This window comes from Megalopta genalis, chromosome 2, assembly GCF_051020955.1.
Source record: "Megalopta genalis isolate 19385.01 chromosome 2, iyMegGena1_principal, whole genome shotgun sequence".
NCBI classification, from domain to species: domain Eukaryota; kingdom Metazoa; phylum Arthropoda; class Insecta; order Hymenoptera; family Halictidae; genus Megalopta; species Megalopta genalis.
In genome coordinates, this window is record NC_135014.1 from 1,114,284 (window position 1) to 1,135,121 (window position 20,838).

Genomic DNA, 20,838 nt, shown 5'->3' on the forward strand with positions numbered 1-20,838 from the left:
AGCCTCGCGGCTCGTTTTTATATTTCTTAACAATTCGTAACTATAAAAACGAGCCGCGAGATTCGAACAATCGCGTCTACTCTTCCCGAATTGTCCATTTTTGTGCGGAATCCGAGCGCGAATTAGGGAGAAATTGCCGCGCTGTTTTCGACGACGATCAAAGTAAAACAGCGTAGCGCCAGAGATTTAGCGTGGAATTTTCGATCGAAAGACAAGGGCTGCCGGGCAGTGCACTTTCTCTAAGATCGTGTGTGCCCACAGCGATCGCGCGTCCAGCCGATCGGTTCTTACGCGCAATGACGCAGCTTATACGCCGATTGTCTCGCGTGTCTCTTGTTGCCTCGTGAAAGTGTCGCAATCTCTGCGAAAGGTGTACACACACCGTGCACGCGGCGCGGAAGAAGGCACGCCCGGTATCTTCGATGCACGTGCACCGTTTTATCGCGGTTTATCAGTTTGCGACCACTGACTTGGACTGGTTTTTGCATCGGCACGATCTTTATCGGGGCTGCCCGAGTAAGTCGTCAGTGTAATTTTAAATTCGTGATGCGTCGATGCGTTATTAAAGTGGTTTAAGAGGGTATCGCCGGTGTTACCGCGGTTTTTGGATTTAAACGCGTTCGCCCTCCGGCCGCGTTTAACTCCGATTACAGAAACTCGAACCGGTTGCAGCTTTCCGGAACCCGACCGGGACCCGGAATAAATCTCCTCTCTCTCTCTCTCTCTCTCTCTCTCTCTCTCTCTCTCTCTCTCTCTCTCTCTCTCTCTCTCTCTGCTCTATTCCTCTTCTCTCCTATCCGCATCGATACGTTTCTCCACCCTCCCCCTCCTTTCTCTTTCTCTTTCGCGCGAGGGGTCGCGAGAGGTCGACTCGCGACACTTCGTTTTTTAATACTAGATTCACAGAACCGTGAAAATAACGGATCAACAATATCTTAATTTAGCTTGTAAACAACGTCGGTCGATTTGGCGAGAAGGAGTACTATTATTCGACAGTACAGTCATTTCTCCCTAATTCGCGCTCGGATCGCGCACGAAAATGGACAATTCGGGAGGAGCAAGACACGATCGTTCGAGCCTCGCGAAATAAAAATTGTCCGCGTCGATTTGCAAGACGCGGGCAGCCAAAGTGCGATCGTATTTTCTTTCGAAAATAATCATAAGTTGCGATCGCCGTGTCGGCATTTTTAGTTGGCTTCGATTCTTTCGCCGTTTTATGTTTCACCGTAAATTTTTCAAATTCCCTGGTAATTACTAGGCCGCGGATTTTATGGATTTACCAGAGAAATTAGTGGCCGTAATTTCAAACGGAATTAGAATCGGTAACTAAGTAGTATTTCGTATCTTCTCCTCCGAAATTGTTCATTTTTCTGCGCAATCCGAGCGCGAATTAGGGAGAAATTGCTATACAGGGGTGGCCAAAGTCTGATATTATCTACGTTTATTTTAAATTTAAACTTAGTTTTTGCTTTAACACGTTCCGTGCCGAGCTTTTTTTACTCGAATCTTCACACTTTGATATTTTACTAAAACTTGATGTATTACGTGCAATTATTAATTCTCGTACACATAACAACGTAACAAAAACTTATCAACGCCCATTCTTGCGGTGGAAATTGATTCTTCGGTTCTAAATTTCTTGTAAACAATTTGTTCAGTTCACTAAGTAAACATGCAAGCGTGTACCATCGATGGTACACGTGGCACGGAACGTGTTAAATTGCTACTTTTCTTATGATCACTTAACGCGCACGCAGTATTATTATTATTTATTATTTATTTTATTGTTCTGCAACAATTTCTCAACAATTTCAACAATTTTTTATTCTTGGCTGTTACAATATTAACCCCTTAACGCGCAGAAACGTATTAACACGGGAGTGCAAAACCGGCCAAAATGTGCAGACCCGTATATATACGGTCGGCGTCGCAACTTATGTTATGTTACCTATATTAATTGAAAAACAGTACGATGGGTACAAAATTCGATCTGCAATGCGATTCAATATTCACTATAATTATTTATCCACTATTTTTATTGAATTTTTAGTAATTTTTGCATTTTTTTTACATATTTATTGAAATTAAGGTCCAAATATGTATTTTCTTAGATAAAAAAAATTGATTTTTTTTGGTCGGTTTTTTTTTTTAAATTGTGCATTAAGGGGTTAAATACAACTAGCGCAGTTAATTGGATAAAAATTACTTACTATTTTTATTATTAAATTACTTATTATATAATTATCCGTATCGATATTAATACCCAAACAAATCTGAAACAAATAAATACAAAAATAAATACAAACATACATAATAAATATACAATATAAATACAGATAAATATCTAATATAAATATCTACAGAAATACGTTCGCGTCTTTTTCATTTTTTTAAAGCGAATGAAAAAATATAACAATCGATTGCTCGAAAATGAAATAGTTTGCTAACCGTCGTTCGAAATAAGCATTAAATTCGTCGTGTCGTTTTGTTTAAAAAAGAACAAAAAAGTGGACTTCACGGACATTTTGCATTCGCGCGTATTATTATTCGACTCGAACGAAAGAAAAAGCGATAGAATTTCTCTCCGGTCGCGAAACAAATTAGAACAATTAATTAGTCGAGTTCGTACCAGTTTCGAAATAATTTCGCTATTCGTAAAAGCCGTTCGTACGAAGGCATCTCCGTTTCCGTAATTCCAGAGAGAGAGAGAGAGAAAGAAACATTTCTTCGAAACGGCACCTGAGCTCCGAGCCAATCGAAAGCAATGAACTTCCGTGATCGCAATTTTCTTGCAAGCTGTAGAAATGCTGCCGCGCGATACGATAAAACGATTAAGCGGTTCGTCGTGAGTTTGGATGGCAGGTGCCAATAAAAATCGGTTAAGCCTTATTACGGGTGACCTAGATTTGGGCCACAACTACAAGCAGACCTTGTAATCTTAATAAGGTGATCCGCCGAACGAACGGCCGGACCGGCCCGGCCCGGCCCGGCCCGTGCCACTTGTCCCGTGATGATTGAATAATCTCGCGGGAGAAAATGAGACCTGATGTTCGCGGAAATAAAAATATCCGTACACGCAACGCGCTCTTCTTTTTCTTTTTTTTTCCTCCGCCTCCAACCGTGAAATCTGCTTGTGCCCCGCAATTCCTTGTCGTCAATTTCGCGACATTTTCAATTGCCCCTCGTTATTTATGCCAAATTCGAGGTATTTGTCGCCTCGGTTCTACCGCGGTCTCGCATCCGCGACGATTGTTTAGCATTTTTATGTTAAGTTATGTGCAACGTTAATTTTAAGACAGTCCACCCCGTTTTTATGCCCGTGCCATAACGCATTTAATGCTGCACTTATCGAGAATCGTATGCCTCGTTTGCATTATAATTCGGCCGATAAAAGGAAAATTATACGGACGATTTAAACAAAATTATTGAATTCGTGTAACAAACTTTCTAAATAGTTGATGTTGTATTTTCTGAAATTGAAAAATATTATTTACGATAATATGAAACCAGAAACGTGTATCGATGTTACAGAAGCATTGTTAATTTGCCATCTGCACTTATTAATAAATCTTGACAAATTAAAACTTGAGAAATCTGTTTCGATAAATCGGACAATTTGTGTGCAGAATTCTTCTTTGTTGTAAAAATGAACCTTACCAATTGACAAAAAAAAAATACATTTCGATCGCTGTTAATTAAATATACGTATTTATCAATAATAATGCAACAACATTTATATATTAACTGGACTGTTCCAAGCTGAGCGAACATCGCAACGTCTTTTGACGATAACCGATGAACAGTTACGAAATGAATAAGATCGAAATGCTGCGGAAAATAGAAAACGGAAACAATAATTGAAAACTATAATTTAAATCTCTCGCGCCACTGCTCTGCGGGTAAAATAGATCTCCGTTCGAGCGGAGCTGAGCGATCAACGGGACAGGTAACGCCATTTTGCGGACGTGAACGGAAGGCAAAGGTGGACTGGCACAATTGGCACGACGCAAGCGTAGCCCTGGGGATTTGGTTCGGAAGCGAGCAAATCGGTACATGTATTTGGTGCATCGCGTGCATCAGAGAAGATTTCAAAATGAAAGTGCTTTCGTGATAGTATATTCCGTTTAAATCCAGTGTGTTGCATTTTAAGCGCGGTTTGGTTCCCGAGCACGGCAACGTTCGGCATGTGACATTATGCTATAGCCTGTAACCATATCGTCGAAAAAGAAGCTGAAACTCCATATCAGATCTTTGTTTATTACTCGCCAGCGGGGAAACTACCTGAATTCCGTAGAGATCTCATCAGTTTTTGTCGGACGTGCGTCGTAAAACATCACACAGTCATCATACAGTGAGTGTCAACGATGTTTCTATCACACTTTCTCGCGTCTACGGATCGTCGAGTTTTTTAAAAAACACTTTCACACGTTCCGAGTGCAAACACGATAGTGTACGTATCAGAAATGCTTGATACAGCTTCTGTCATTTATTCAGCATGTCAAACAGTGTTTATCTGTAAAAACATTCCCCTTATGGCTGTCTCTCTCTCTCTCTCTCCCTCTCTCTCTTTCTCTCTCTTTCTCCTCCTCTTTGTTTTTTGCAAGATATATGTTGGTATCAAAGACTTCATTTTAAAGGATTCGCATACTTGAGTTTCCATGCCAGAAACGTTTCCATTTTATAAATCTGTAATTAGAAATAAAGCGATTAATCGCCAAAATTTTATGCACATTTTGGATCGACGCTGACCGTATACAATGTTTTGATTCGAACTATGATTCTACGTAGATTCAATCGTATAGTTTTTTAAGATTCAAATACCAATGTAACATTTTAATTTTTGGACGATACTCTGTTAAATGATATCAGTGCGTAACATGCGTCCATTTTCATTGTCATTATACTTCTTTCTTTTACACTTTACAAGTGGAACCTAAATATTTGAAGTAATATGTAACGAATATAGTAAATATAACCCAAAGAAGAAAGATGCAAGGTATGCTTACGGAAAGGATTATAAACTTGCTCCGAATTACTTGGAATTTATTTCACTGCAAAAGATTGTTAATACGTTCAATGCCAGGCCTACTTTTATCTCTCTAATGCCCAGTAGTAGATCCCATTATCTAACACAAGTACAGCTTGAAAATCCACAGGCGAATTGTCTCGGATTAAATGTATTAACGCACTATTATTAGAACTGTAATCTTATCTGTATGTACCTAAACGCATTTTGTACGTTAAGCAATTTCAAATATCATCTCGTTATAAACTGCTTTGCTGTATAAATAGATAGCTATGTAATCATTTTAAATCATACTGACGAATCATTCGATTGCTCAGGGATTGAATAAAAGAATATACGTTTGAATTTCAGGAATCAAAGAAGATTAGGGGTCCTAGTGCGGGCACGTTCCAGAGCTGCGGTGGTTGGTGAATGGTGTTGCAGATAGACTCGGTGTGGGGTTGGGCGTCACCCCCACTGCGCCTCCAGCTAGGGGGGTCGAGGGGCGCCTCGGGGAGAGCGACCGCGGGCGCCCCATCCTCGCAGAGGATGGGTGAAATGGTTGTGGAACGCGCGCCTTCTCCAGCCCGTCTCAGCCATACCTCTGAAAAACATCCTCGTGCTACGCTCACAGAACTGAACGTTCTTCGTCGGCATCGGGAACTCTGCGATGTCGTGCTCAATGTCGGCTCTAGGAAGATATTTGCACATCGTGTCATCCTATCAGCGTGTAGTCCGTACTTCAGGTAAACCATACAATCTGTAACCACCGATCTTCCGGTCTAGTTAAAATCACAGCTGATATTCTGTATGCGTATATCTTGCAGAGCAATGTTTACTGGGGAGTTGGCGGAATCTCGACAAACTGAAGTGACGATTCGTGACATAGACGAAATGGCAATGGAATTATTAATAGACTTTTGTTATACTTCACACATCATCGTCGAAGAAGCAAATGTTCAAACTCTCCTTCCAGCAGCGTGCCTTCTCCAGCTAGCAGAAATTCAAGATATATGTTGCGAGTTTCTCAAACGCCAACTCGACCCCTCTAATTGTCTAGGTATACGAGCGTTCGCGGACACTCATTCTTGTCGAGAACTTTTACGAATCGCGGACAAGTTCACGCAACATAATTTTCAGGAAGTATGTACCTCTTTCTGGATTGTCCCGTTTCAATGTATTCTTTCATGCTAATTAATGTTATATTCAAACAGGTAATGGAAAGCGAAGAATTTCTGTTACTACCCGTCGGCCAGTTAGTAGATATTATCTCTTCGGATGAGCTAAACGTGCGGACAGAGGAACAAGTGTTTAGCGCGGTGATGAATTGGGTTAAATACAATGTTACCGAGAGGAGACAACATTTAGCGCAAGTTCTTCAGCACGTCCGACTACCACTTCTTAGTCCAAAATTTTTAGTTGGCACCGTAGGGTCTGATCTTCTAGTGCGATCCGACGATGCGTGCAGAGACTTGGTGGACGAGGCAAAGAATTACTTGTTGCTTCCCCAAGAAAGGCCGTTGATGCAAGGTCCTAGAACACGCCCCAGGAAACCAACGAGACGCGGTGAGGTGTTGTTTGCCGTCGGAGGATGGTGTTCCGGCGACGCGATTGCGAGCGTTGAAAGATTCGATCCGAATACCGCAGACTGGAAAATGGTTGCACCGATGAGTAAAAGACGATGCGGTGTAGGAGTTGCAGTACTGAATGACTTATTGTATGCGGTGGGCGGTCACGACGGGCAAAGCTATTTAAATAGTATCGAAAGATACGATCCCCAAACGAACCAGTGGTCGTGTGATGTGGCGCCAACTACGTCTTGTCGGACGAGTGTGGGTGTCGCGGTATTGGATGGTTTTCTTTATGCTGTGGGTGGTCAGGATGGTGTACAATGTTTAAATCACGTCGAAAGGTATGCTGTCATGGAAATAAACGTACAAAGTGGGATCAAGATCGTAGCGCGATCGAAATATTCGAACAGTAAGACCATTAATTTTGTATTAATCATCGATTTTGTTTAGGTACGATCCTAAAGAAAATAAATGGTCTAAAGTATCACCAATGACTACCAGAAGACTTGGTGTTGCTGTTGCTGTATTAGGCGGTTATTTATATGCCATCGGCGGGTCTGATGGACAGTCGCCTTTAAATACAGTGGAAAGATATGATCCAAGGCAAAACAAGTGGTTTCAAATATCTCCTATGTCTACGAGACGTAAGCATTTAGGCTGTGCTGTATTTAATAATCTAATTTATGCTGTCGGAGGACGAGATGACTGTATGGAACTCTCAAGTGCAGAACGGTATAATCCCCACACAAATTCGTGGAGTCCGATAGTTGCTATGACATCGAGAAGAAGCGGGGTAAGTGCAGTTGTACATTTTTGTTTAGAACGTATGACGCCGGAAACGTTTATAAAATTAAATGAAGGGCATCGTTCAACTGACTCGCGTTTTCCTTGTGCATTTGTATCAGTTCTTCTTATTGTAAGTCTACAATAACCCGTCATGACCATCCCGGGATAATGTACAATTTTTTTGTATCATATTACAGGTGGGTTTGGCGGTAGTGAATGGTTTGCTATACGCTGTGGGTGGCTTCGACGGAACTGCCTATTTAAAAACAATAGAAGTGTACGATTCGGAGCAAAATCAATGGAAACTGTGCGGTTGTATGAATTATAGAAGATTAGGTGGAGGAGTGGGAGTAATGCGGGCCCCACAAACCGAAAACTACATTTGGTAGCTCAGGCCCCCCTCTTCAGTCCAAGTGGCTGAAACTCCGACAACTCCGCTTACACCGGTAACTCCTGTTACACCTGTAACTCCCCCCGCTCCTGTATCGGTTCCTGTTGTTATAACTAATACTAGAAAACGCTTCCGCCGATCGATGAGCATTATATAATACATGCATTTTACAAGACTTTGCCTTTCTAAAGATAAAGTCGTTTTTATTGTAAAATCGTGTTGCATTAATTTTTAGCTTATCACGATGTGAGATAATTACTTTGTACTAAATATGGATGTATATTTTCCTCCGTTTACGTAGAAAATATGTCCTTCAACGATGTTCATACTGCCGCGAGTACAGCATTTTTTTTCTGTAATATCTTATTTTCTTTTTTAAGTTAGCTCCTTTACATTATTTATATATCCCCTTTATTAACTACGAGACACGAATTACGATCATTTTAAGCATAAGTATTACATTATTGTAATTTTGTTGATGAAACAGTTGTGTATATCGTGAACGTTTAAGCAATATATATGTATGTGTGAAAGAAAGCAAATAGAAAGGCAAAATCTCTTCTAAGTATTCTGGAACACAGTACTCATTTCGATGGGATGCTCGCACCTTCCATTTTACAATGACTCAGAGAGACGTAAATTTTTACAATTCGTATCAATGACAGAACTTCGTTGTGTAGAGCAGCTCGCACATACACCGATACAATAATAATAATAATAATAAAATGAAACCAACCAAACGAATTATTTCTGTCTCGAATAGTATGCTTTTTACGTGCATCGTATTTATCAACAAGACTGAACTGAAACCAAAAATTACGTAAACCCGATGAATGAAACGACCGCTTCTGGCTCTAAGCATGCTTTTGTTCACAAGCAGTGAAAAAAAGAACGCGTACGCATTGTAACACGAGTTCATCTCTTACCTATACAATACATTTGAACGCATAAAAACCTTTTTTTTTTGTTCACATCACAAAAAAAACTCACGTTTTATAAGTTCAAGTTCTATTTAAAGTGACAAAATAGTCTTATTGTACAAAATGGTGATAGGGATCATTGTCCAACAATTTCATAATGTAACGTTTGTGATAATAAAATAATAAGGAACAGCAAATTCGGCTGGGAGTGTAAGCAATATTTTACTATCAAGTATGCTTTTGTAATTATTTAAATAGAAAGTTATATGAAAACTGTAAAAAATTTTTGTCGATTAATTACAAATTGAAAGTTTACGAATCATTCTAGGTTTGTTACATCTATGAGATTGTTGATGGAACCAGAACATGTGTCTAGTATAAGAATATACTGACGATATGATGTAATTGTCTCCAATAGCTTGTTAAAATATTACTATTAGAAATTATGTATGTTTTCGACATCGTATTCATAATTTTTGTCGACAGAACGATTTTGTTTTTGATTAATAGTAAAATACGAGGACATTTTCTATTTCTTCATGACTACGATATATTTCTAAAAATCCATATAACAAATGTGAAATATTTGTGTTGAGTTCGAGTAATCCGACTAGAGATTTATAATGGTACAAATTACTGTAATCTACTAAACAAAGTTCAAAAAAGTGTTCAACGTAAAACTTGATTTACAAGTAGGCAACTTGTAGTTTTAACGAACTACTATCTCTTTCTAAGACTCTCAATCTCCATTTAGCATTTTAATTATTAATCGAACCGCTTTTTTAATTTGTGTCACAAACATCTTTAAAGAGAGAAGATGTACCGTTTATATCAATATTTTTCATTTGGTTGCAAATCATGCTCTCCATTAAGAAACGCATTTATTATATTCACTCTAATAAATCGATTGTCTTCAGTTTTATTCAGTAGTATATTTATTATTAGCACAAATTTTTGACTTTATAACGAATTTCACAGTTAGAGCAGACAATCAAAATGAACGATTTATGTACGCAAAATAGACTGTAATTTATGGTACAATTGATAATCGGGGAGTTTAGTATTAACAAATTCACTATATTTTAAATGATTTATCTTACAAAAATGATATAATACAATTAATTAGATAAAAATATTTTTTACTAATTCATATATTTAAAAGGCAAGCTAAAATAGTATATTACAAAACGATACGTTTGAACAAAATTTGTCATTCATACCATAAATTGCAATCCATCTTGGGTAGCAAAAAGAAAAATTTTTGTATTTCTGTATTTCATTATTATGCGTCAACATCATAATTCATATTACAATTATGGCAGCTTTTTTTTAATTTTTACTTTACTTTTAGAGTAACTACATATACGAAAATAAAAAATTGTTGCATTTCTTATCTAATGTTTCTTTGCAACACGAGGGCGATGATCTTATTGTCATAGAATGTTCAAATTGTAATAATTAATTTACTATTTATATAAAAAAATTAATTCGAATAATTTGTAATTAATTTTCATCTGAGTCATCTATAATATATTCAGAAACTATTTTATTCATCAAGCACACAGGATATGAAGCATTCAATCTATTTTCATTTTATTTTATTGTTTTGCAATGAAATCGAGGTCTTACCATACATTTTGTCATGATTAGAATACGAACAAAACTGAATTTAACATAACTATATGATTTTATCAAAAAGATATTTTGTAAGCTGTTTTTCTTAAAAATTATTAAGGATATCGCAATATGTATTTTTTATTATACTTTATTATATCAATATTAGTTTATTTCATTTTTCGAACGTAGTTGATTAATAAAGTGTTTATCTTTATAGAAACATTTATAGACTTTGTTCTCTAAAATTTATATTAAAATTTCAAATGCGAGATCACATTCGTTTAAATATATTTAGGGATCCAAAAAATTACAGGTAAAGTATTTACGTATAACTAATTTTTAAACTAAAATGAAAGACATTATATAATGTATAGTGCCATGGTAAATTTTAGGATTCGTTAAATTAAACAATCGTTTACAAATCATTAGTTTAAAAATATCATATCACAATTGAAAGTCTAAATAACAATAATAATTAATATACTTCGACCATTGATACAAAATAAAAAATTATTGTAATCGTAACTAAAAATTTAATCGGATCGAATTAAGAATTTATGATTTAATTACATTTCAGAACCTTTTTTCAGATATTTTACAAAATATTTGTTGATATTCTTATGATTTTACAAAAAGCAGCTTCTTATGTTTTTATATTGCCTTATAAAACGTTTAAATGAAATACAGAAGAAAACTAACTATAGTACATTTATTGTCATTCATTCCCTATATGTGAAGATGAAAGTATTATAGTACAACACAGTCTGTGAAGTATTTTTCATTCGTCAGGAAAAAATACAAGAAACGAAAAAGAGTGGGGAGATATTGTTACACATTCTGTAGAAGCTAAAATTTTTTATATTTTCGCTGACATTATAGCAAACGTATATTCTTCATCGACGAGTAGTAGAATAATTTTAAACAACTGCAAACATATACATACATATAGAAATCAAATCTACGTTCACAATATACACATTTTGTTTTTCAACTTTTGTATGTTTTTCCTGTAATTCCCGATTACTTTTGTATATACTAAAATTTACCCAATTATTCATAAGGACAAATATACATATTCTAAGATAGAAAGGAAAAAAAGGAAAGTTCCTCAATCAAAATATCAGATCCTCCGAATCACGCGTCATTTTTCACGATAACTTTTTATTTTCCGCTAATTAAAATAAGCAGATTATTTCAAGCATACTTGTACGAAAGAAATTAAAAGACATTAATACGGGTTTCATTATTTGTTTCGTCTCTCAGAAATTTGTGCTGATATAATGACAATTTTCAAATCAATGTTAGAAATTGCTTTCTTCATTTTAATTGGATGTTTTGAACGTGCCGCCAATATCGTCGAATAGAATAAAGCCACAGGATCCATACAAATCACATTTGTTTATACGGTATTGCAACAAATTAATTTACAGTTTATACCCAGTAATACTGAATAAGAAAAGCATAAATTAATTAATCCATTTATTTTTCCCTTATTCGAGCATTTCACGTTTTTCGTATAATTCGTAAAACATCAAAAATTACACTCGCCGAGTACGGTAACACAAGCTGCGATTGATAGAACAAAGATTCTTTTCATTTCGATAACGTGGAGATTTCTGATACGTTTGCAATTATGTCATTTAGAAGAAATGAAGATGCGATTCGAAGCGGAGTAGTCGATTTATAGACACACATAAATTTACTTTCGTTCTGTAATTAAATAATTTAATAGCGTAAATGATTGATAGAGTAACGATTGTTCAGCAATGTGGTTTTTAATACGAAATTTTTTAACTTATTTGTTACTTGCACACTTCGCGATCAGCGGTCCAGAGGAAGAACAAGGTGTTAAATATGCAAATAAATGCGAAGGTAACTTCATTCGCTTCGTATACCTCATAGAAATAACCTTCGGGCACGCACAGTAATGAATGCCGCCGTCTTATTTTATAGTTTGCAAAGTCGTTGCCACGGAATTGGAGGCCAGACTTGACGAAACTGGAAAAACGCACGATGTGCTTGAAATTGGCTATTCCGTCGATGATGTCCTGCCCAAGAGAAAGAAGGAGTATAAAAAGTCGTAAGTTACTACTATACGTGTAGTTTTTGATAATTGTAAATTTTCATAATTTATGTCACAGTATATAATGCAGATCTTCAATTGCAGTGAGTTACGATTAGTAGAAAGCACAGAGGGTCTTTGCGACAGAATATTGGATTATAACATTCACAAAGAACGTTCGGACAGCACCAGATTTGCCAAGGGGATGAGTGAAACATTCAGAACACTTCATGGACTTGTGTAGGATATTTTTGTGTCAGACATACGCAAGAGTCTCTCTATCAAAACAGTAATTGTGTGAATGTCTTAATACCTAAATGCAGTGTGAATAGATTTCTATTATTTCGGATACAAAAGACATTTACAGAAGAACTACATTTATTTCTTATGTTTTCGAAACTCGGTAACATTGTTTCATATTTACAGGGATAAAGGTGTTAAAGTTGAATTAGGAATTCCGTATGAACTATGGGATAAACCATCCGTAGAAATCACAACTTTGAAAACGCAGTGTGAAAACTTATTAGAAAATCATGAATCTGATATAGAGGACTGGTATCACAATCATCAAGGAGAAATTCCTTTAATTAGGTATTATTAACACTTTCTCGATCCCTAATTATTTAAACTTCAATCAACTTTATGTCGTTTATTTTTTTTTAGATATTTATGTTCAGAGAGGGCATTAAAGAACGATGATGATTCTTGTCTGAAAGAAAAAGGTGATACTTTTAAAGAAAAGAAGGAGAAGAAAAAGAAGAAGAAGGGAAAAGACAATGCAAACAGTAAAGAAAAAGAAAAAAAGACAAAGGAGGAATTATAAATCATTGACAAATTTTTATATTCTTTTGTAATCACAATAGCAACTTCAGCATATACATTTACAATAATTTTGAACTGTATATTTGCATCTAGTCTGTAATAATTCTTCCAATTATTTGCCATAATTCACGTGTTCTTAACTAGGTACTTTTTATTAACTAATTTTTCAAGTAATAAAAATAATGCGTTTGTGATATTTTTATCTTGCATACGATTATTGTCAGAACAACTTGAACATAGCCAAAGTGATATTTAAATTGGAAATATTGTTTCAGTACACTAAATATGTCAATGCACATTTTTCTGCTCTTTTTACTGTTGATAAATTTGAATGAATATCAAACTCTGTTGCTCAGAGGGAAAAGGGTACTTGAAGGTCAGTTTCCTTGGTTGTTACAATTTCAAACAATATCACCATGCGGTGGAATACTTCTTTCATCGGATTGGGTTTTAACTGCTGCACAATGTGTACAAGAGAAAAGAAACGTATGACATTCTCTACTCCTACCTATTCTTGAAAATTGATTACAAATACATTTTATCTCCTAAACAGTCTATTATTTTGGTTGCTACTGGATTAAATGGAATTGGCTCTAGACAATCAATATCTGTGAAGGCTACTTATATACACCCTGACTATGATGTCTATTCTATTTTACCCGATCGAGACCACAACATAGCTCTCTTGAAACTCGTTGAACCATTTGTGTGTGACGCCAAAATTACTTTACCTAATGTCAAACGTGTTGATTCTGATAATTACACGTCGTGTTTCATATTTGGATGGCAGAGTTACCTTCCACCTTCTTCGAAAGTATTTGCTAAACCAATGCAATATAACGAAGTAATAATCAACTCCTGGAAATCTTGCACACGCATGATAAAAGCAAATACCAATTATACAAATTACACAAATGTGTTCTGCACAATGGTTGAATTTAAAGATGGAATGGAAGCTTGCGCTGGTAATCCTGGTTCTCCAGTTGTATGTGAAAACCATTACCGTGAAATAGCTGTACTTGGAATCGCTTCATGGTCAAATTTTTCTTTAGAGTGTGGAGACTTACCAACATACCTTGACCTCAGCATATACAGGTATTACTTTTATTTGACTTAAGAGTAGTGTGTGTAACCATATTAAGAAATTCTGATTAATTAACAAAACTGACTGTAGTGTCTTATTTAAGGGCGTGGCTATACAATTTAGTTCTTAATAATAAAACAGAAAAATTAGATAATAATGGTAGTTATACCCTAGAGAGCACAAGGGTACGCTTACAGAATGTATCTCTAATAGGAAGCGCAGATCAAGAAATATCAACAGAAAGTATAAACATAACTAAATTTTGGAATAAATTGCATACTCCTTTAAATATTGAAAGTTATATAAGCACGTCAGTAGCCCATAATTTCCATCACTATCATCATCGTCCAAATCATGCAAATAATCATGAATTTACAAATCTAAACAGATCTTCGTTATACAATGGAAGATTTAAGACAATCGCGGCTGAACGTAACAATGACACAACCGAGTTCAATAGCTTTGAATTTTTATTACCACTTACTATTAAAAATGTGGTAACCTCTTGCTCCAATATTGCTATTACATGCAAGAATATTTATTTTCTAATCTATATTTTACTATACTTTTGATTTTATTCAGATGCTATATATTGCTGTACAAATTATGTATTATACAAAATAGATGAAGCAGTGTAACGAGCATTATTTCCTCTTTATAGGAGGAACCCATTTCTGTTTACCACGTAATTCTCTCAAACGCTGATACTCATCCTTGAAATCTGCATGTTCATCTCTATAAAGACCATAAAGTCTAAGCTGCTTCATTAACGTACTAATTTCATTGTGTTGCGGATAATAACGAACAATCTCTGGATTTTTGTATGTAGGTAATTCACTGAATAATTTTACAACTTTCATAGATCTGCGATTGGTCTCTCTAGTTGCCTCACCGAAAATTTTATTACTTAGGCGATTCATATTCTTGGCGTAAACAGTACCCACTTTAGTGAGATCCACATATTTATTAGCCATTTTAATCAATTATAAATACGTTGTTGATCTGCAGTCTATTCTGCAAAGAAACGAAAAATTGAGGTTAGAAAGGTGAAAAGACACGATGATGTGTTAATCTCTTAAACTAAAATTATTCAATTTTTTAATCGATACATATACGTATACTATTTTCCGTATAAGTATTAACTGTAAAATTGACTGTAAAAAATCAATTTTCACTAAGTCTGAAATAGAAATTTATGTATCTTCATACCTCGATCATAGACAATAAATAATAATCTATGCCTGCGACTCAGTTTTATGATAGACAAGACTATATATTATATGCATATACGGTCGTTTCTCAATTCAAGAGGTTTTTGCAATATATGCCGAGTAATTATTGCCTAGAAACACAAATTCGAAACATGTCTCAATGTGAAATCGCAATCATGGTAAAGTCAGACGAACTACATTCATGCGATGTGACTCGTTTTGCATGGGGTTGTGCCGATGTCGCGCTGTTTGATTATAAGGGCAGCGCTGTTCAGCTGTGAATCGTCAGCCAATCAGAGCACAGCAATTCGCTGCATTCTCTCGATTCAAGAACCTCGTTGCCCCCGGATATGGTTCTTGAATTGAGAGATTTCTGTATGCGTATAAAAGGAAAAGGAGTGGAGTCAGCTGTTCATTGATTACTATTGAACCGTTGTCATAACTACCAAATATATAGCGTTATTTAAATGTATGCATGTGTGTAATATGTAATATAACTTCATTGAAATATGAGTCGAACAGCAAAACGAGAATTGAACAGAGATTAAACGTAACCTTGCATTGCTCGAACAAATTTTAAATAAATTTTTATTGAAACAATGTCGGTGGATCATAACGAAAAATATATTTTCGAGGCTGAGTGGTACGATAAAATAGCCAGCATCTTGAAGAATTTTTATTTATACTATTATCCGTACGACAATACCGTTGAATTGGTACGTATTTCCTGATTTTATTATCTAGGCAATTTAAAAATCAAGGTACGATCTGATTTTTCATTTTAGTTCGATATAAAAGCGAAAAAAACATTTTTGAGGAGAACGAAATGCGACGGCATAAAGGCAGAGGATTTTTACGTTGGCGCTATCGTAACGATTTTTTCACGAAATATAAAAATAACGGATTATGCGGACTGTGCTACGCGAAAGAAATTGCAAACGAAAATGCAGAAGTATTTTTTTTACCATGGATAACGACGTACGTTAAAAGAATACTACCGGCTGTTGTAATTGGTCGAATACAATTTTTCTAGAACATTTGCGATGGTAAAGACAGATGCGCTTGACCATTTGGGAGAGATATTGAAACGAATAGTCTCCTGTGACTTTCACATTGCCAACATTAAAATGGTCAAACTGACCCAGGAGGAGGCAACAGCGTTCTGCGAAGACAGGGAGAGCACGGATACAACGTAATACATAAATTCATACCTCCGTGCGCTTTTAAAGTTTAAATGCAAATTCTATACTCTATATTTCTCTATTAGGTACGTTGTAAATTATCTTATCTCAGGTCCTGTTGTAGCTTTAGAAATATTGGGTGATCATGCAATTACACGTTGGCTAGAATTAATTGGACCAGACGATAGCGAGGAAGCTCGTTCTAAAGCTCCGAAATCTCTCAGAGCTTGTTATGGTAAAGACAGCATTCACAATGGTTTGCACGGTTCTCTAACCGAGGAAAATGCAAAAAAAGTTGGTATTATCTCGTAGAATTGGTTTAAGTATACATATAATACACATTACACCTTTTTGTCTTACTAGGAATTACAATTCTTCTTTCCCGACTCAAAAAGTAAAAAGAAGGGGCCATCGAATACAGCTACTTTAAAAGACTGCACTTGTTGCATTATTAAACCACACGCTGTCCAAGCTAAGCTAGCAGGTATGCAAAGAGGTGTTTCTAACTAAAGTGTATTTCAATCATTATATTATTATTTTATGTTCTGCTACAGGGAACATTATTAACGACATTCAAAAAGCTGGTTACACAATTTCTGCTCTACAACAATTTAATGTTAATCCATTTGATGCGGAAGAGTTCTTAGAAGTCTATAAGGGTGTACTCTCTGATTACGGGGTGTGTAAATAAATTTCCAAAATATTTTGCTTTAGGAGAACCGTTAGCAAATCTGATTTCAGGCCATGGTGGGAGAACTTCAATCTGGACCATGCATCGTAATGGAACTAAAGCACAAAGATCAGACATTCGATGTACAAGGAGAATTTAGGAAATGGTGCGGTCCTATGGATCCGGTAAGTACCGGTCTCTTTTTAATTTTAATTATGGTATTCACAGTCGTACTTTTTGCAGGATATAGCAAGGCAAGTTAGACCGAACACCCTTCGAGCTAAATACGGGAAGACAAAAGTACAAAATGCTATACACTGTTCCGATTTACCCGAAGATGGAAGTTTAGAGGTAATGGAACGTACATTTGCATATGCAGCACAATGAAACACCATCTACGGAGGCTAATTAATTTCTTTTACAGGCGGAATACTTTTTCAAGATCCTTGATAACAGTTAAACACGTCAACAACAACGCAACAAATACCACCAGTTGCCTTGAATAAGGAACAATAATTGTATTGATTTTTGATCCAATTACCAATAATAATGTAAAGGCTATTTCCACTTTTTTACAATAAACAATATTTATGGAATTGCGGACGTTTCAATTGTAACCGATGCAAATATTGATTGTTGAATTATTTCGAATACATTATAAATGATATTCCGCAACTTATTTACAATATTTTCAGTTCTTTTTGGGGTTTGTACAGCGCCAATTAGGCCAGTGGCAAAACGCCTAAACTGTTGGTAATTTGGCCAGCGGTTTGAGCGTTTTGCCGCCGCATTAATTGGCGCTGTACGGACATCGAACGGAGCTTCGTCTTTCCTCCAAAAGAGGCGCCACGATCGCTTCACGCAGAGTAGTCTAAAAACATTAATTACAGCAAAACTAGGATGTAAGAAACTAAACCACGGGCACAGAACTGTTCAGGAGACTCTACCGTGTCGTTATTGTGTACAAAAACAAATGACAACATTGCGAAGCCTAATTAAACACTTTTTGAAGTTTGGTTAACTATTATGTTAACTAATTGTATTTTGTGTTGTTGTCGCTTGGTTTTTTAACACGAAATCGATGCAGCAGATTCTTCTGAACAGTTCTGTGCCTATTATTTAGTTTCTTATATCCTAGTTTTGCTGTAATTAATGTTTTTAGACTATCCTGCGTGAAGCGATTGTGGCGCCTCTTTGGGGGAAACAACGAAGCTCCGTTCGATGTCCGTACAGCGCCAATTAATGTAGCGGCAAAACGGTCAAACTGCTGGCCAGATTACCGGCAGTCGAATTTGGCTAACAGTTTGAGCGTTTTGCCACTGGCCTAATTGGCGCTGTACGGACCCCGAAAGAAGCTTCGGTTTTTCTCCGCGAGAGGCGCTTTATCGGTGTTATCAACGCAGACTTTTGAATGCAATAGGAATCACGCGAAGCGCACACATAATTTCAAACGCTTGATTAATGGTTTCATATGAATTTTTTATACTTTTATAGACGTATACTATTCTAATAATATTATTCTAATAATACTATTAATAATAATACTATTAATAATAATACTATTCTAATAATACTATTAATAATAATACTATTCTAATAATACTATTTTAATAATACTATTTTAATAATACTATTAATAATAATACTATTCTAATAATACTATTTTAATAATACTATTAATAGTAATACTATTTTAATAATACTATTTTAATAATACTATTCTAATAATACTATTAATAATAATATTATTAATAATAATACTATTTTAATAATACTATTAATAATAATACTATTGGTAATAATACTATTTAATAATATAATGTACCGATTTCTAAGGGTTCACTCCGTTCTATTGTTACAGCGACGAAATGAGAATCTTGCGAATTTGTAACTGTCGTTTGCGGAAGCTCCAAAACGACTAATTTTCCTGGATCGGCATCATGTAGATCAAAGATCGACGGCAAAGATACGTGGGCAGATATCATCATGCAGGAATAACTTTACACTCATTTATTATAATATAAAAAAGATAAAACGTACAATTTATTACGATCATTTCAATTACACGCTAATTAAAAACACTTAAATAATAGATACAGGAATAGATGTAATTTGATTAGTACAATCGCATCAGTATTATTCTAATATTTGCCTAACTATTACAAATCACTAAACAGAATAGCTTTTATTCCGTGTAACTTATTTTTATGATATAAACTTAACCTTTTAGGCACGACGCGCCACTATAGTGGCTTGCTCTAGTAGCTCACTCGCTCATCGTTTGAACCAAATAATCGTCTTCATATGCATTGTTTCACACTTCTTTTGTTTTCACATCGATTTACAACAGTCTGTAGGGTGTCACAAAAATGTCTCGCAATTCGGAAATGGCGGGTTCCTCGGATCATTTGAAGCAACTTCTTCCTTTACAAAAATGTTCTCCGAGGCACCGTTAACGAGTTATCAACGAAAAACAGTGACCAATAAGAATCGAGTACGGCTGACGCGAGGCGGCCCAGCCGACCAGCGCGCGAAGCCCGGTTCCGCTCGTTGGCTCGATCGCCTCGCGCCAGCCGAGCTCGCCTCTCATTGGTCACTGTTTTTCGTTAATAACTCGTTAACGGCGCCTCGGAGAACATTTTTATAAAGGAGAAAGTTGCTTCAAATGGCCTGAGGAACCCGCCACTTTCGGATTGCGAGACATTTTTGGGACACCCTGTATATACAGTATCAGACTCTGTACAGTACACATCAGACTCTGCCGTCCAGAGAAATAGCCTCGCGCAGAATTCAGCCGTACCTAAAAGGGTTAATTGCTCGCCCCTCGCTTGCCTTACCCTGTAATATGTACAATCTATACAAAAATTTACCGTGTAGCTTTATCGTTTGGTATCGGTGCTTATGCATAAGCAAGGAACTCGAACTGTTATTTCAGAGCAAAATAGTATTTTATTTAGTTAACAGGAACAAGGTTGCGTAGAGGATGCGAAAGAATAGGATAATGTGGCGTAGCTTTTCTTTCTGAAGTTGCCAGGGGCACAGGATAAACGTATGCAAGTGATTATCCTTACCCTGTGCATTTATTGCCCTGGCAGCGTCTTTATAAGTTGTACGACCCTCCAAGGGTCATGCCGCAAGATATAATAAAACTAGAACCTAAGCATGCATTTAACAAATACTTGAAGCTATATATATATATAGACATTTCAATACTTACGATCAATTGAATTGTTTCTTGTGAGATGAAATGCATTTATTTTTAACGCATCTATTCGGCAGAAAATCCCACAAGAATTTCTTTCTCTTTTCTTCCTTTCCTCTTTTTTCGTACATGTGCGATTGCTACCTGTTAATTTGAATAAATAATAATTATTATTATTAAATAATAATAATATATTAATATATTACATAATATAATATTTTTTAATGTATATATATAATATAATATAAAATACATATAATAATATTATATTATTAATATTAAAATATTATATAATAATATAATATAATATAATAAA

General features: G+C 35.7%; 5 protein-coding genes and 1 long non-coding RNA gene across 7 annotated transcripts; 4 read left to right on the forward strand and 2 right to left on the reverse strand.

The window, feature by feature from the left end:
- Positions 1-1,759: 1,759 nt before the first annotated feature.
- Positions 1,760-5,384, reverse strand: LOC117223472 (uncharacterized). Its single transcript, XR_013037190.1, has 3 exons — positions 5,007-5,384; positions 2,630-4,686; positions 1,760-2,273 (listed from the first exon to the last, which is right to left on the reverse strand). It is a non-coding gene; the product is annotated as an uncharacterized LOC117223472 (long non-coding RNA).
- Positions 5,385-5,437: 53 nt separating this feature from the next.
- Positions 5,438-10,169, forward strand: dbo (Kelch-like protein diablo). Its single transcript, XM_033475745.2, has 5 exons — positions 5,438-5,751; positions 5,833-6,148; positions 6,220-6,917; positions 7,027-7,369; positions 7,560-10,169. Exons 1-5 carry the CDS (start codon positions 5,438-5,440, stop codon positions 7,749-7,751), a joined length of 1,863 nt encoding a protein of 620 aa, XP_033331636.1. The 3' UTR covers positions 7,752-10,169.
- A 1,516-nt stretch (positions 10,170-11,685) lies between these two features.
- CNPYb (FGF signaling regulator protein canopy b) lies at positions 11,686-13,370 on the forward strand. The gene is made up of 5 exons (XM_033475706.2): positions 11,686-12,162; positions 12,244-12,370; positions 12,458-12,592; positions 12,779-12,943; positions 13,016-13,370. The coding sequence occupies exons 1-5, from the start codon at positions 12,057-12,059 to the stop codon at positions 13,173-13,175; spliced, it is 693 nt and encodes a 230-aa protein (XP_033331597.1). The 5' UTR covers positions 11,686-12,056; the 3' UTR covers positions 13,176-13,370.
- LOC117223436 (glandular kallikrein, prostatic) lies at positions 13,178-14,900 on the forward strand. Its single transcript, XM_033475704.2, has 4 exons — positions 13,178-13,318; positions 13,450-13,660; positions 13,728-14,269; positions 14,362-14,900. The coding sequence occupies exons 2-4, from the start codon at positions 13,460-13,462 to the stop codon at positions 14,828-14,830; spliced, it is 1,212 nt and encodes a 403-aa protein (XP_033331595.1). The 5' UTR covers positions 13,178-13,318; positions 13,450-13,459; the 3' UTR covers positions 14,831-14,900.
- On the reverse strand, positions 14,814-15,661 carry mRpS33 (mitochondrial ribosomal protein S33). Of its 2 annotated transcripts, none has more exons than XM_033475708.2 (2): positions 15,468-15,661; positions 14,814-15,267 (listed from the first exon to the last, which is right to left on the reverse strand). In XM_033475708.2, the coding sequence occupies exon 2, from the start codon at positions 15,230-15,232 to the stop codon at positions 14,903-14,905; it is 330 nt and encodes a 109-aa protein (XP_033331599.1). In that variant the 5' UTR covers positions 15,233-15,267; positions 15,468-15,661; the 3' UTR covers positions 14,814-14,902. The 2 variants fall into 2 exon arrangements, with proteins under 2 accessions (XP_033331599.1, XP_033331598.1); XM_033475707.2 differs by having other exon boundaries at positions 14,814-15,272; positions 15,468-15,657.
- A 124-nt stretch (positions 15,662-15,785) lies between these two features.
- On the forward strand, positions 15,786-17,916 carry nmdyn-D7 (nucleoside diphosphate kinase homolog 7). The gene is made up of 9 exons (XM_033475705.2): positions 15,786-16,185; positions 16,255-16,421; positions 16,503-16,661; positions 16,737-16,944; positions 17,014-17,134; positions 17,205-17,329; positions 17,392-17,505; positions 17,564-17,671; positions 17,745-17,916. Exons 1-9 carry the CDS (start codon positions 16,069-16,071, stop codon positions 17,778-17,780), a joined length of 1,155 nt encoding a protein of 384 aa, XP_033331596.1. The 5' UTR covers positions 15,786-16,068; the 3' UTR covers positions 17,781-17,916.
- The last annotated feature ends 2,922 nt before the right edge of the window (positions 17,917-20,838 follow it).

Bases quoted from the DNA above. Each gene is read 5' to 3' on its own strand.
- dbo (XM_033475745.2), top strand. From the start codon at position 5,438: ATGGTGTTGCAGATAGACTCGGTGTGGGGTTGGGCGTCACCCCCACTG. The intron at 6,149-6,219 runs GTATGTACCTCT...ATATTCAAACAG, and splicing joins CGCAACATAATTTTCAGGAA to GTAATGGAAAGCGAAGAATT. The intron at 7,370-7,559 runs GTAAGTGCAGTT...ATCATATTACAG, and splicing joins TGACATCGAGAAGAAGCGGG to GTGGGTTTGGCGGTAGTGAA.
- CNPYb (XM_033475706.2), top strand. From the start codon at position 12,057: ATGTGGTTTTTAATACGAAATTTTTTAACTTATTTGTTACTTGCACAC. The intron at 12,163-12,243 runs GTAACTTCATTC...CTTATTTTATAG, and splicing joins ATATGCAAATAAATGCGAAG to TTTGCAAAGTCGTTGCCACG. The intron at 12,371-12,457 runs GTAAGTTACTAC...CTTCAATTGCAG, and splicing joins AAGAAGGAGTATAAAAAGTC to TGAGTTACGATTAGTAGAAA.
- LOC117223436 (XM_033475704.2), top strand. From the start codon at position 13,460: ATGTCAATGCACATTTTTCTGCTCTTTTTACTGTTGATAAATTTGAAT. The intron at 13,661-13,727 runs GTATGACATTCT...TCTCCTAAACAG, and splicing joins GTGTACAAGAGAAAAGAAAC to TCTATTATTTTGGTTGCTAC. The intron at 14,270-14,361 runs GTATTACTTTTA...GTCTTATTTAAG, and splicing joins CTTGACCTCAGCATATACAG to GGCGTGGCTATACAATTTAG.
- mRpS33 (XM_033475708.2), bottom strand. From the start codon at position 15,232: ATGGCTAATAAATATGTGGATCTCACTAAAGTGGGTACTGTTTACGCC.
- nmdyn-D7 (XM_033475705.2), top strand. From the start codon at position 16,069: ATGTCGGTGGATCATAACGAAAAATATATTTTCGAGGCTGAGTGGTAC. The intron at 16,945-17,013 runs GTTGGTATTATC...TTGTCTTACTAG, and splicing joins CCGAGGAAAATGCAAAAAAA to GAATTACAATTCTTCTTTCC. The intron at 17,330-17,391 runs GTGTGTAAATAA...ATCTGATTTCAG, and splicing joins GTGTACTCTCTGATTACGGG to GCCATGGTGGGAGAACTTCA.